General features: G+C 41.5%; 1 protein-coding gene across 1 annotated transcript; it reads right to left on the bottom strand.

Annotated features, from left to right (window-relative positions):
* Positions 1–214: 214 nt before the first annotated feature.
* On the bottom strand, positions 215–14,607 carry LOC142150183 (platelet-derived growth factor receptor-like protein). The gene is made up of 6 exons (XM_075205387.1): positions 14,437–14,607; positions 10,414–10,732; positions 5,874–6,025; positions 5,429–5,722; positions 2,362–2,501; positions 215–959 (listed from the first exon to the last, which is right to left on the bottom strand). Exons 1-6 carry the CDS (start codon positions 14,483–14,485, stop codon positions 738–740), a joined length of 1,176 nt encoding a protein of 391 aa, XP_075061488.1. The 5' UTR covers positions 14,486–14,607; the 3' UTR covers positions 215–737.
* Between the last annotated feature and the right edge of the window lie 251 nt (positions 14,608–14,858).

Below are 14,858 nucleotides of genomic sequence, written 5' to 3'. Positions count from 1 at the left end.
ATAAGAACTCAGTGGTTATACGTGGTGACATAAGAACTCAGTGTTTCTCGGTGATGACATAAGACCTCAGTGGGTATACGTGATGACATAAGACCTCAGTGGTTATACGTGGTGACATAAGAACTCAGTGGTTATACGTGATGACATAAGAACTCTCAGTGATTATACGTGATGATATAAGAAATTACCATTTATATAGATATTTACAGGTGTTTATACATATATCAACATCACTTCTAATATACTTTAGAACTTTTAACCCTCCCCTCAAAACTAAAGCTTTGAAGCAGCAATGGCTGTGTCACTTTTGCTAAAAGAGAACCGAAAGGGCACAAATAAACTATTTATTCCAAGTAATGACCAAAGTATTATTCCCGATAGTCGCTGTTGTTGTTTTACTTATGTCTTCATTTCTACTCCGGTTTCAGTAAGGATTCTATGTATATAATACATAATGGCCTAGGGGCTAATTTTAGCACTACTATACTGAAAATTGAGACGTTGACATTTAATATGAGATGAGCACTTTAATAGAAGTATTTATAGACGCAACAGATACTGGCTTTAGGGGCAGTGATACAATAAATCTGTACAACCAGTCTGTCAAATACTCTATGTAAGGACTATTTTTATCCTGAGGAAAAAACCATGACTATTATGTGATGGCCATAAAGGCTGGTGACATCATCAAGCCCAATGCTCTTGTTTCACGGTAGCAGAACAGGGGCCGAAGCATGTTATGCCTGGCTCCTTCCTCTGGCTGTAGCAGCCGGTGGGAGGACTGTAACCCTTGTGGTTACGGACGTACTCCCTTGTAAGTTCTGAGCGGTGCAGGTATAAGTGCCGTCATCCACAGCGCGAACTTCGTCAATGGACAAGACACTCCGTGACTCTTGCATCAACTGTCCCCCTCGTCTGGTCTGTGAGGTGCTCTCTCGGACATAGGGAGGTCTTCCAATCTATGGAAACATATGCGTTATCAGTTAGTTTATAGCCCTGCCTATTAATTAGACAAATTAACTTTTTTGCCATGCCAAAACAGAGGTGAGGAAAGGAAGAAAAACTGCTAGAGATCAAGAGACATTTCCCGATCCTCTTCATAGTAATTCTAACTATAGTCCACGTAAGAGGTTTTGGTGGCCAAAGTAGATATCATCTACGAGGATGACTACGACCATCACGTTGACTCAAAGCGGGACTAGTGAGACAAGTAAGAGATTTGTAGGTTCTGCTATAAACCAATGATCAGACCTGAACTGTACTGCAATTCAGATGATATATTAATTTATAAATGATATATATGTATATTTTGCCATCAGGGCCGGTGCTAGGATCCATGGCGCCCTAGGCATTTTTAAAAAATCATTGCAGACATAGCATAGCAAACATCGCAGCCCTCCTCCCTCCTCCCCCCTCACACCGTCTCTCCTTACCTTGTCTCACCACCGCCGCCTCTCTGCTCCGTCTCCTCCCCTCCACTCACTGACACTAGTAAGTGGAGGGGAGGAGACGGAGCAGAGAGGCGGCGGTGGTGACAAAATAGCCTCTTTCCCCCTCCCCGTGCATCTGAATGCTGTGCGGCGGCTGTGACAGGTATGGTCAGTGGTCGCCGCACAGTTTTAAAGTCATTTAGTATTCCGTGGCGCCCTCCAGGCGCCCTTCAGAGCCCGGCACCCTAGGCAAGTGCCTAACCTTGCCTAATGGGAGCGCCGGGCCTGTTTGCCATATTATTTATTACCAACCTTGCTTACTTCCAGGTACAACCTGGTTAAAAATGTGACCTAAAAACACAGCAACTCATTTTTATGTTACTATCTTCATAATGACACCTCCTTTGTCATATCTCTAGTTTTAACTAATGGTTTATCAGGAAAACATATTTTCCCTTCCACACCCCTAAAGAAAGAATATTTGCGGATATAATCTTCCTCAAAGTCTGACTCCAGTGATCTTCTTATAGACCAGGTAGTCAACTGACTAGGAGGCTCCCATGGTGTGAGGACCCTATTTTTACTGCATATATACAAATATCAGAAAGACACAGACTTTATTGAAATTAAAGTGCATCTATTACAATCCATATACTATGCTTATGAATCATGTGTCCTATTTAGCTCACATAGGCCTTGACCAGAGGAAACATTTGCAGCAAAAAACTTAAATTCAGGCTTGGTCTTAGGGTGGCTAAGAAAACTCAAGAAAATGGGACACCATCATAAAAGTCCTTTAAAACTAATATAATTTGTTAGATTAGGTAATGTATATAATCAATAGTAATTACCTTGTAATAATAATATGGAATGTGAACAATAAAGAACATAAAATAAGACAAATGTCCACGTTAAAGGAGGCTCTTCTTACCTGCTGTCCAGGATATTCCCAGGTAAACTCTACACTGATCTCCAGCTCTCCTAGAACAGTACAGGTGACAATAAAATTCTCCCCAGCCCGTACCGATTTCAGTGATGCTTCCACGGTAGGTTTAGGTGGAGCCGATGGGTCTGCAATAAATACAGAAATGTGTAAACAAATTGTTGTGGGACTCATTTATAAAGTTGGTTGTATGAGTTTCTGCCTTATAATCCATTGTATGTACACTTCAGTGGTTCAATAGAAGTCCCTACAATCCAATCCATTTTCCACTTGGCAAACTAGGCACCTGCATAGGGGAGACTGGGGTCAACCACATATTAGTACTATAAAAAAGGCCGGATAATTCAGCCAAACTAAATATGCATTGAACATGAAATAACTGTGGACTGGCCAACTTTATGCCAAATATATTGTTGCCCTGTACAAAGATACAAATTTGGCACAGAAGACCTCAGTATAAGAATGGGAAATCACTATCCCTAAATCTACACTCCAAGTGCCTGCAAGCTTCATTTCCTCACCAGTTATGGCACTTATCCTACTTTCCAACTGGTATACTTATATTAATATGTGTTACTAAGGTAAATGTGATTTTGAAATGTCAAACTGTGAAATGTCAAAATCCTGCAGATTTTTCTGAAAATCTGAGAATCTACATATCACATGATTTCTGTAGCTGCAGCTGAAAAAACGGTACTTGTGTACTTTATGAACTCAATGAAAAACCCGATGAATGTTTTGTCGTCCTCGGGAGACCCGCCCTTCCCCATCATTCCACCATCCATTCGTGATCCCGAAACGCTAGCAAATACACAGAAGATTGAAAGGATGTGGGGATCTGCTAAGTGGGGAAACAAAAAAAGAAGAGGGACAAACAGGAATTTTCTCGAGTCGAACATGGCTGAGTTTATGTGGAGGACTAGCCTAAATAACCGTGATCCTTGCAAAATGATTTTAGAAGGTATTTCCATTTTTTGGCTGTAAAAAACATCCGAAGAATCAACAACCGAAGAATCGGAAGTAGCAGTGGACGTCACCGAAAGTTCTATATAATAAGGTAATGAGTCTGTAAAGTACCGAAAATACTTTCACGCTTCTCTGAATACGTGTGTGTGGGTATGTGTAGATCCATTACCTTTAAGTAGATCTTGTGTTTAACAGCTCTTGTAAGAGCTACTGAGCAAATAACATTACTATTCTTAAAGATCCTACTCAATTATTATTATTATTGCTTATTTCTACAAAACACCCATATCATGTATATTTCTACAGTTTAGAGTGTCCTGCTATCCTGCAGTCATACTCCAAGGTAAGCGATCAGTCACCAACAAAGAGGTGCTGCAGCAGCTAAACACATCACCCAAAAAAATACTAGTTCCATGTGCCAGTGAAGAAGCTTGGTGGTGGCAGTGACTACTCTACACCACGGTGATGGGCAGCTGACAGTGTCCAGTGGCCAAGTAAGCTCATCCTGTCAAATATCTATACATACACTATATGGACAAAAGTATTTGGCCACACCTGTTAATTATTGAATTGAGGTTTTGTAATCAGACCCGTTGCCAGAGATGTATAAAATCTAGCACCTAGCCATGCAGTCTCCATTTGCAAAGATTTGTGATACAAAATGGATCGTTCTGAAGAGCTCAGTGACTTCAAGCCTGGTACTGTGATAGGATGCCACTTTTGCAATAAGACAGCTCGTGAAATTTCATCCCTGCTGGATATTCCACGGTTAACTGTAAGTGATATTATTAGAAAGTGGAAGCGTTTAGGAACAACAGCAACTCAGCCACAAAGCGGAAGACCGTGTAAAATCACAGAGCGAGGTCAACAACTGCTAAGGCGCATGGTGCATAAAAGTCGCCAACACTCCAAAAACATACTAGTAGGTTAATTGGTTGCTATCAAAAGTGACCATAGTCTCTCTCTGTCTGTCTGTGTCTGTGTGTGTTAGGGAATTTAGACTGTAAGCTCCAATGGGGCAGGGACTGATGTGAATGAGTTCAATGTACAGCGCTGCGGAATCAGTGGCGCTATATAAATAAATGATGATGAACACTCTGCTGATTCCATAGCTGAAGAGTTCTGAACTTCCATTGGCATTAATGTAAGAACAAAAACTGTGTGGCTGGAGCTTAATGGAATGGGTTTCCATGCCCGAGCAGCTGCATGTAAGCCTTACATTACCAAGACCAATGCCAAGCGTAGGATGGAGTGGTGTAATGCACACCGACACTGGACTGTGGAGCAGTGGAAACGTGTCCTGTGGAGTGACGAATCACACTTCTCTGTTTGGCAGTCAGATGGGTGAGTCTGGGTTTGGCGGATGCCGGGAGAACATTACCTGCCTGACTGCATTATGCCAACTGTGAACTTTGGTGGAGAAGGGCAGCATGGTGGCTCAGTAGTTAGCAATTCTGCCTCACAGCACTGGGATCATGAATTCGATACCCGATTGTATGGAGTTTGTATGCTCTCCCAGCGTTTGCGTGGGTTTCCACCGGGAGCTCCAGTTTTCTCCCACAATCTAAAAACATACTAGTAGGTTAATTGAACCTACTCTGTGTGTGGGAAGGCCCTTTTCTATTCCAACATTACTGTGCCTCAGTGCACAAAGCAAGGACTATAAAGACATGGTTTGATGACTTCGGTGTGGAAGAACTTGACTGGCCCGCACAGAGCCCTGGCCTCAACCCCACTAAACATCTTTGGGATGAACTGGAACGTAGATTGCGAGCCAGGCCTTCTTGTCCAACATCAGTGTCTGACCTCATAAATGCTCTACAGAATGAATGGGCACAAATTCCCACAGAAACACTCCAACATCTTGTGGAAAGCCTTCTAAGAAGAGTGGAAGCTGTTATCACTACAAAAGGGGGACCAACTCCATATTAAAGTACATGTACTTGAATACAATGTCATTACAGTCCCTGTTGGTGTAATGGTCAAGCGTCCGAATACTTTTGTCCATATAGTGTATATTTCTACAGTAAGTCCAATGAGAACTCCACCCAAACAGACTCATTGTCACTGACATGGTGATAGCACTTACAATGTACGTATATCAGCATGTACTTGGTGGACATCTGCCGAAGGGTTCCTAGCTCTGCAATGCAGTACAGTGATCCTGCCAGAGATGGCTGTGGCTGATATATGATGAATCCCTTTTTTAGGTCATAAGAAATCTTTACCCCGTCCACAGCGATCTGCTCAGGTGGGAACTCTCTGTGCAGAGTGACCTTGGCTAGTGGGTCGGTGACCTGGCAGGGGAGCAGTGCTGGCTGCCTCGTGCGCAGCTGGACAATTACATAATAGTCCTCAGTTGGGACGAAGAGTTCCTGAGGATCTACATGGGACGAGAGAGAGAGAATTAAGGGTGTTTTTGACCATTACCACCCAGCATTAATAATCACTGCATAGTACTGTATATCCAAGCTGTATAAATAGATGATAATAATGATCCTTTCACAACATGCTAGCACTATAATAATAGCTACCTGTGACAAAAACATAGGTCTTGCCAGTTTTCTCCTCTCCATCCTGGCAGCGCTCTCCGGTGCACTGGTACCCTCCACAGCTGAATTCACCCGTATCGGCCACTGTGGTGTTCACTAGAATGAGCTGACTGTATCGGCCAAAATGTTTTATCCTGGAATAAAATGATTGGTCAGGTTAGAGCTGAACCTTCCATTGCTAGACAAAATAAAATAGAGAATAAACATTATAAGGACTAAGCCCTTATATTGATTTCAAGATACCAAGGAGTTGTAAGTATCAGGCCACAGAATTTTCTGTCCCTGCCCCCAAACTAGTTCCTGCACACCTTGGAACACCCCTACTCCTTAAGTGGTAATACTGTGAGTCTATGTTACCTGTGACCCTATGTATTGTTCTTCTTGTTCCTGTGTCATACTCCTTGTTGTTCCTCTGTTATATTTATCCTGTGTTGTGTGCACTGAATACAACCAAGCTCTTGTTCCAAAAGTTTGTCAATCTGTCCTCATTTACAAAGAGCCAGAACTTACAGATCAGTATTATAACAAGAATTCCAACCAAAGTACACAATAACGAAAGTACACAATAACCAAAGTACACAATAACTAAACTACACAATAACCAAAGTACACAATAACTAAAGTACACAATAACGAAAGTACACAATAACCAAACTACACAATAACTAAAGTACACAATAAGACAGACAGTTAATAAAAATATAGACTTTCCTGGAGCAACTGCAACTGCAGTATAGTGTGTAATCTTTTATTGCGTACAAGCCTCCAACTAGCCTACCTAGAACAGTAGCAATAGGGAGGCATTGAGTCTGTGCTTCCTGTGAAATATATTTAAGTAGGCATCTCTAAAAGAAGAAGGAACATCTGTAATATGTATACTTTTCTACTCTCCTGGAATGTGCAGAAAACTCCCAAATTTCGGGTAGTTCTCCCAGATTTCTGGGGAGAGCAATCACGAAAATCATGTAATTTTGGCACCGTCTACGAGATTTATATTGCACATACTTGCCAACTTGGGTAAGCTGGCATACGGGAATTGCATCATTGGCCTCGCCCCCTAAATTACATCACACAGTTTAGCCAATTACACCAGGGGGCAGGGCCACGATGACGAATCACATCATAAGTCCCAACCCCCGCCACTAAACTAATGGTTTAGTGGTCAATGACTTGCTCTCCCGGGAGTCCAGGAGAACTTCCAGAAATTCAAGAGCCTCTCGGACATTCCGGGAGAGTAGACAACTATGCTAATACAGCATTATGCCATGAGGGATGAGCCACAATGACACAAATTATGACGCCACACCCCCCTCACTTGTCAAATATATAAATATGCCATTTACATTTATTTTTATGACACATGCTTTGGACACAGAACATCCACCTACAGACAGGTCAGTTTTACCCTTCTTTAGTCTCAGCAGTGCAGGACAGGTTGTTGTGGGAAGCAGTGTGAAGAGCAATAGAACAATGGGGATCCTGTCAATCAATGCTTGCTGGGAAGAATACTACTAAGTCTCCAACTAAAAATTGATTCCATATATATATATATATATATATATATATATATATATATATATATATAAGAACCTGTTGCTTTGTTTGGGAGACAAAAGGGCAAATGGTAACAAAAAATCTCTAGTTATGGTCATAGAAGAATGAATTTGGAGATTTCTGTAGTAACAAAGTACACCAGCAGAGTGCGCAAGAAGCCTGTAGTATGGTATTGGCACTATGGAACCTATTATCAATAGGCCTCTTTCTATGGCAATAAGGATGATTTTAAGATAAATCCCTTACCCCTGCTATTTATAAAAACATATTAAAAAGGTCTGTTATCACTATCCTGAAGTACTGCCACGATAATTGCTTTTTGAAGTAACGAGATTTCACTTTGCAGAGGGAGATTCTTGTAATAAGATAAAGGGATAGTGCAGTCTACCACTGGGGCTAATTGAGGATTTTCCTCATTTTGTATTTTATTTTTTACACAGGACACTGTTGTGTCTCATTAAAAGTATAGGACAAAACACGATTGTGAGGTGGTGCTGAGTTCTAGTCCATTATGCAGAGTGAATATGGCTGTGTGCCCTTTCCACATGGTAGACGAGGAACACCCCTGAAAATCTACCCTCTCCCCTTCACCCCATTTCAAAAAACTCGCTGCTTGTTTCTGTTTGGTATTTTTCTAGGAGTGGCTTCACTGTGACCAACTCCTGGCAAACTCTTTGCCCCTTTGCCAAGCAGCCATCTTGCTACAGAAACTTGGATGCCCTGATGCAAATCTAGGTAACACTTGTGCAAATTTAGGTGCACGGGGAGTCTGAAGTTGCATGTTTGCTGCAGAGTGGGCATCTGGCACTTGGTATATCAGCTTCACACGCAAAAGCCCACACCTATTTTTTTCTCAGCTGTCCATAGTATTACAAAACAGTGTATTCAAAGTGGAGCTAAATCTGATGAAATGGAAACACTTATCTTAAACCTCAATGCTAAATGAATATATAGCTATATATGTAAGCTTTATACTGTCTGACATGTTCTTATCCCAGACTATGGGGTAGATTTATCAAAACTATTGAAAATGAAAAGTATTGGTGTTGCCCATAGCAACCTATCAGATGTTTGCTTTCATTTTCTAGACTGTACTAGAAAGCTAGAATCTGATTGGTTGCTATGGGCAACACAAACTCTCCATGGCAGGCACACGTGTCAGGCTGCTTTACGCTGGTATATAGTGTGGTGTTTGTATCCTTGGTTTACTATAAACCAAGCAGTATAGATTTATAACTCATGACTGGTGTGAAGACCAGTGAGGACAACTGTAAATTGTGTCCTTACTTTTGTCATATTATCAGACGAAGATAATTTTGCCCAATACAAAATCCATTTTGGACATGCTTCATCCATGCCAATGAGCGAAAAGTAGAACTATGCATTTCCCATACACTAGACCTACTTTATAGAACGCGCTGTATACGCCGGGCACAATGCGTTGGTTTTGCGCGCAAGTTTGGTTTTGTGTCTAAGACTCGAGGAGTGAGCACTCAGCATGTATGTTTGTGGGAAGGTGGAAAAGTGCATAGGGGAGCTTACAGTCTAAATTCCCTAACTAAAGCTGGGTACACACTACACAGTTTTCATCCAATAATCGGCTAAATCAGCCGACATACGACTGCTCGTTCAAAAGTCGGGTCAGTGTGTACAGTGACACAATGGTCGAAAGTCTGCCCAAATGGACAATTATCGCCTCATTTGGTTGGTCGTATAGTTTAATATTTTCGTTCCAATCTCGTTTCCGTTGTGTAGTGTTTATAAACTTCCGACCAATCCACAACAGTGAGTACAGTCATTGCTCACGACAACATGGCTGTAAAAAGTCGCTAAAGGGACGTCCACTCTTCCCTTTATCGTCCTAAACAAGGCTAGTGTGTATGCAGTCCATGGACCGAGCGATCGGACCATCGGTCGCATGTAAAATTGCACGGTATAAAAAGTTGGTCGAAATTTCTGTAGTGTGTATCCTGCTTTACAGAGAGAGAGACTGAGACAAGGGTCAATTTGATAGCAGCTAATTAACCTACTAGTATCATCATCATCACCATTTATTTATATACTACTTCCGTAGCGCTGTACATAGAACTCACTCACATCAGTCCCTGCCCCAATAGAGCTTACAGTCAAAATTCCCTAACACACACAAAGACTAAGATCAATTTTGTTAGCAGCCAATTAGCCTACTATTATGTTTTTGGAGTGTGGGAGGAAACCGGAGCACCCGGAGGAAACCCACGCAAACATGGGGAGAACATACAAACTCCTCACAGATAAGGTCATGGGACCTGATTCATTAAGCATCTTAACTTAAGAAACTTCTTATTTCAGTCTCCTGGACAAAACCATGTTACAATGCAAGGGGTGCAAATTAGTATTCTGTTTTGCACATAAGTTAAATACTGACTGTTTTTTCATGTAGCACACAAATATCAACTTTAAATTTCAGTGTACAAATAAGCTATCAAGTATTTGTGTGCTACATGAAAAAAACAGTCAGTATTTAACTTATGTGCAAAACAGAAAACTAGTTTGCACCCCTTGCATTGTAACATGGTTTTGTCCAGGAGACTGAAATAAGAAGTTTCTTAAGTTAAGATCCTTAATGAATCAGGCCCATGGTCGGGAATTGAACTCATGACCCCAGTGCTGTAAGACAGAAGTGCTAACCATTTAGCCACCATGCTGCCCCAGTATGTTTTTGGTGTGGGAGGAAACCGGAGCACCCGGAGGAAACCCACGCAAACACTAGGAGAACATACAAACTCCACACAGATAAGGCCATGGTCGGGAATCAAACTCATGACGCCAGTACTGTGAGGCAGAAGTGCTAACCACTTAGCCACTGTGCTGCCCAAATAATGTATAATGTTAAATACCATATTTATAAGGTGCTTATACATGGAGGGATGGTTATATCCCAGTTCTTAGAATGTCATTTTGTATATCCTTTTCTGCTAGCACTTACTTGAGCCTTCCCTCATCATCCTCGTGCAGGTAATGGGGATAGTTCCATCGTACAGACGTCCCTTTGCAGCGGAGATCCAATGTCTGACCAGCTTTCACTGTCACTGTGTCACCCAGCTGCTGAAACTTCCCTCTCTGCAGGACCTGGGACAGAATGGACGCTGCTGTCTGCCTCTGGACTGACGCTGTAGGGGGTTTAGCCTTCGACTGATGTTTTATGACGTCTTGTTTGGGCTTCTTCGTGGTAGATTTCGTGGACACCCCGGCAGCTGTTTGTTTTGCTACTTTCTTGTCTGGTCTTTGCTTGATATCACTTTCAGCTGCAAGTACATATACAATTATATGTAGTAAATTGTGTTACATGCAATTACTAAGCAATTTCACTTAGTGCTAAGTTCAACAAATCATATATGGCTGCCGCAACTCTTTGCCCCAAATGTAAGGTACCACGATAAAGAAAAACATTCGGGGGGAGATTTATCAACCTTTCTAAAACGGAAAAGTGGAGGTGTTGCCCATAGCAACCAACTGGATTCTAGCTATCATTTTCTAGAACATACTAGACAACTGATAGCTAGAGTCTGATTGGTTGCTATGGGCAACACCTCCACTTTTTCCTTTTAGAAGGTCTGATAAATCTCCCCCTTGGTGTAGGACAATGTCACGAATGCTTGGCACTTGTTAAGTAGCAGAAAATAACTTACTGTATATTCCAAGCTAAAGGGCACTAAAACCTTGAACATTTCCAATTCCATATATAAATGTAAATGCCGACTGATAGTGTTGACTGTCACAGGAGAGTCTTTAATTTAAAAAGAAGTACATGTGTGCGTACGACTAGATAGCACAGGAGAACATCTTTATGTAAGTAACTCAGACACACTGTCTGTACAATATGCATTGAAAGCACCTTTATTTATTTAATTCATGCAAAAAATAAATACAATAATTATTATTTCTGATATTTATAATATTTATATAAATGACTATGCTGAAAGCAGTTGTTATTTTTTTTGCGTTCTGACCTTTTATTGTACATATTGTGCTTATGGGTATACTGCAGTCTGCTCTGTGTGTCTACATACTGTATACCTCACACTTGTCCCAATTTTGGCGCCACATCCTGTTTTGCACGCTGCAAAATGGGTGTGTCTTAACCAAAAGTGGGTGGAGTTCAAAATGGGCATATTTGTAGGCAGAATGTAAGCAGAAGAGGGGCAGAGCTTATTTTGTCCAGGTTTCGTGATTCTAAACATTGGATGGTGCTGTACTGTAAGTACTGTGTAGGATGAGTGTACTTACACCCAGATTCTAATGAAAACTTATCTTGAGATACGTTTGGATTTGAATACGGTCGGAACTTACGTGCAAGTTGCGTTCGGACTTGAATCAGGCTCAATATGTTTAATAGTATTTGCCTCTTCACTATTCCTCACAAGCCAGTTTATTATCTCTATTAAGCCACACCCCACAACTTTATAATAGTGCCGTAACTGAATCTCATGCAGTCAGTTTAGCTGATGTGACACCATGGGACCTGCCCCTGTATAAGAATTAACCAACCTACATATCTGCAGAACACATTTGCCGTCCCCCACTGTCTGCTGTCTCAGATAGAGAAGCACCTCCCCATTAACATGACATCTGCTGCAGACATGTGAACAACAAGCGTCCTGAAGTACTGCCATGATACTTGCTTATTGCAGAAACGAGATTTCACTTTGGAGAGGGAGATTCTTGTAATAAGATAAAGGGATAGTGCAGTCTACCACTGGGGCTAATTGAGGATTTTCCTAATTATGTATTTTATTTTTTACACAGGACACTGTTGTGTCTCATTAAAAGTATAGGACAAAACACGACTGTGAGCTGGTGGTGCTGAGTTCAAGTCCTTTATGCAGAGTGAATATGGCTGTGTGCCCTTTCGACATGGAAGACGCGGAGCACCCCTGAAAATGTACCCTCTCCCCCTTTATCTCATTACAAAAATCTCGCTGCTTGTTCTTGTTTGGTATTTTTCTAGGAGTGCCTTCACTGTGACCAACTCCTGGTAAACTTATTGCTCCTCTGCCAAGCAGCCATCTTGCTACAGAAACCTGGAGCAAATCTAGGTACACTTGTGCAAATTTAGGTGCACGTTGAGTCTGAAGTTGCATGTGTGCACTTATCTTAAACCTCAACGCTAGATGAATATTTAGCGCTGTCACAGATAGAGAAGCACTTCTCCATTAACATGATAGACATGTGAACAACGAGCATGATGGACATATTAGTTGCGTGTTAGCACTCCAGTTATTTCAGGAATGTTATCTAGAACAGTTATATCACACCGCCTAATAGTCCAGATTATCTGCCTTAACAAGGAATGTTGCTTTACGAGAGTGTGGGCGTGGTTTGGGTAGATCTGGGCGTGTTTTATGTTGATAGGGGTGTGGGTTATGGGATGGGCTTATTTTCTCTAGATTTGGAAGTGTTTCTGGTAAATGCGCTTGTTTTCATCTGTACCATTTGCACCCACTGCAGGGCTGGTGTGAATGACGACTGTTATATTTACTTGCATATGTTGTACATGTAGTTCAAGATTCATCCAACTCAAAAAACAGCAGTATCTCTACATCAGGTTTTTTTTATCACTGTGATAGGCGGCGATAAAAAACAAATAAATCAACCTTATAGCCGATATCAGGGTTATTGATATATTGGTCCTAACGACAGAGAAAACATTGTTCTCAGGTGTTTTAAAGCAACTTAGGGACCTATTTAGCAGCAGGCCTCTTTCTCCGCCGATAAGGCTGGGTTTATATTGATGGAAAATTCTCTATTTACCAAAAAATTATCGCTGGGACAGCTGATTGATCCTCCAGGGATACTAGCCCAGAGCGGTAAGTGTTAACTTACCACATCACCAGGCCAGTTTCTTCAGGGATGGAAAGAATAACGGTGGCTCAGTGGTTAGCACTTCTGCCTCACAGCGCTGAGGTCATGAGTTCAATTCCCGACCATGGCCTTATCTGTGTGGAGTTTGTATGTTCTCCCCGTGTTTGCATTGGTTTCCTCCGGGTGCTCCGGTTTTCTCCCACACTCCAAAAACATACTGGTAGGTTAATTGGCTGCTAACAAATTGACCCTAGTCTGTCTATCTGTGTATGTGTGTATGTTAGGGACTTTAGACTGTAAGCTCTAATGGGGTTGGGACTGCTGTGAATGAGTTCTCTGTGCAGTGCTGCGGATTTAGTGGCGCTATATAAATAGATGATGATGAATAAAGCCATTTTTAAATGATTTTCATATGTTTTCGCCATACTGGGAACATGTGCCATCACAGTAATCACAATAGGCTTGCCCATGTAAAGGCACGGCAAGCTATCACCGACACTGAGGGAAGGTTAAGGCCTACTTCAGTGCTGCAACTGGTGCACAATCACTGTGTATATCATCTAAGGGCTGTGCGGCTGTTTATTTGGTCTCAGTGGCTTATACCAACCAATCAGACGTTAGTTCTAATTTTGTAAACTGCACTAGGTTTGAAGAAGTGAAGATGTTGCCTATAGCAACCAATTAGATGTTAGCTTTCATTTTGTAGAATGCACTAAATAAATAATAGCTAGAATCTGATTGGTTGCTATAGACAACATCTCCACTTTTTCGAACCTGCCGTTTAGTAAATATACCCCCTAGAATCTGATTGTTTGCTATAGCTTACAGCACGTGTGCATATAGCATCATTTTATTATGTTTAACAATGTTTCATACATCTCTTTAAGTATTCACTATGGTAAACCCTTTAAATATTAAGGCACCAGATCTGTAGTATGGACACGGCACTAGAATACATTCTTACTTATACTCTTACTTCAGAGCTTTAGAAAGAGATGGAGGGTAAATCTAGAGTTCTATCTTTATACAATACCCCCTTTGTATATTGAGCTACATTTGGAATATGCCCAAAGTTAGGAGACCGGACTGAGATCCAGGTACATATAGTCTATATCAGGAAAACGAAGGACAGACAGACAGGTCTTACCTAGAATGAAGAGGCTGGGCAGCAGAATCAGCAGCACTTTGTAATCCATGACTTTGCAATGTAGAATCTTGAAAATTCCACTACAGAGTGTGAGAATTACTGTGTACAGTACAGGAATCCACACGGCATTCCTGCCAGGGAAGAGGGGAGGTGCACTGAGGGGACATGGCAGGGAGGTGGTCAGACGGAATGAAGAGGTGGGATTGTATTCAAGGATAAATTCAGAGTTCACGTTACTTCAGGGGCAGTGCCTTTATTACCAGGTGGAAGGGGCCATGTCGGAGGGTCTGGAAATAGACCCCAGTAGTAGGATGTAAAACTCAACTCAGATCTTATGCACACACTAGTAAATACCTATAGCTTTATCTACAGTTCTACACTGGTATTAATCTGTTTCACTGTGAAGAACATAAAATGGGGTG

The sequence above is a fragment of the Mixophyes fleayi genome, chromosome 4 (genome assembly GCF_038048845.1).
Source record: "Mixophyes fleayi isolate aMixFle1 chromosome 4, aMixFle1.hap1, whole genome shotgun sequence".
NCBI lineage: Eukaryota > Metazoa > Chordata > Amphibia > Anura > Limnodynastidae > Mixophyes > Mixophyes fleayi.
Note: the sequence above shows the minus strand (reverse complement) of the source record. Positions and strands in the feature narration are given on the sequence as shown.

Bases quoted from the DNA above. Each gene is read 5' to 3' on its own strand.
- LOC142150183 (XM_075205387.1), bottom strand. From the start codon at position 14,485: ATGGATTACAAAGTGCTGCTGATTCTGCTGCCCAGCCTCTTCATTCTA. The intron at 6,026-10,413 runs GTAAGTGCTAGC...ATTTTATTCCAG, and splicing joins GATGATGAGGGAAGGCTCAA to GATAAAACATTTTGGCCGAT. The intron at 5,723-5,873 runs GTAGCTATTATT...CGTCCCATGTAG, and splicing joins GACCTATGTTTTTGTCACAG to ATCCTCAGGAACTCTTCGTC.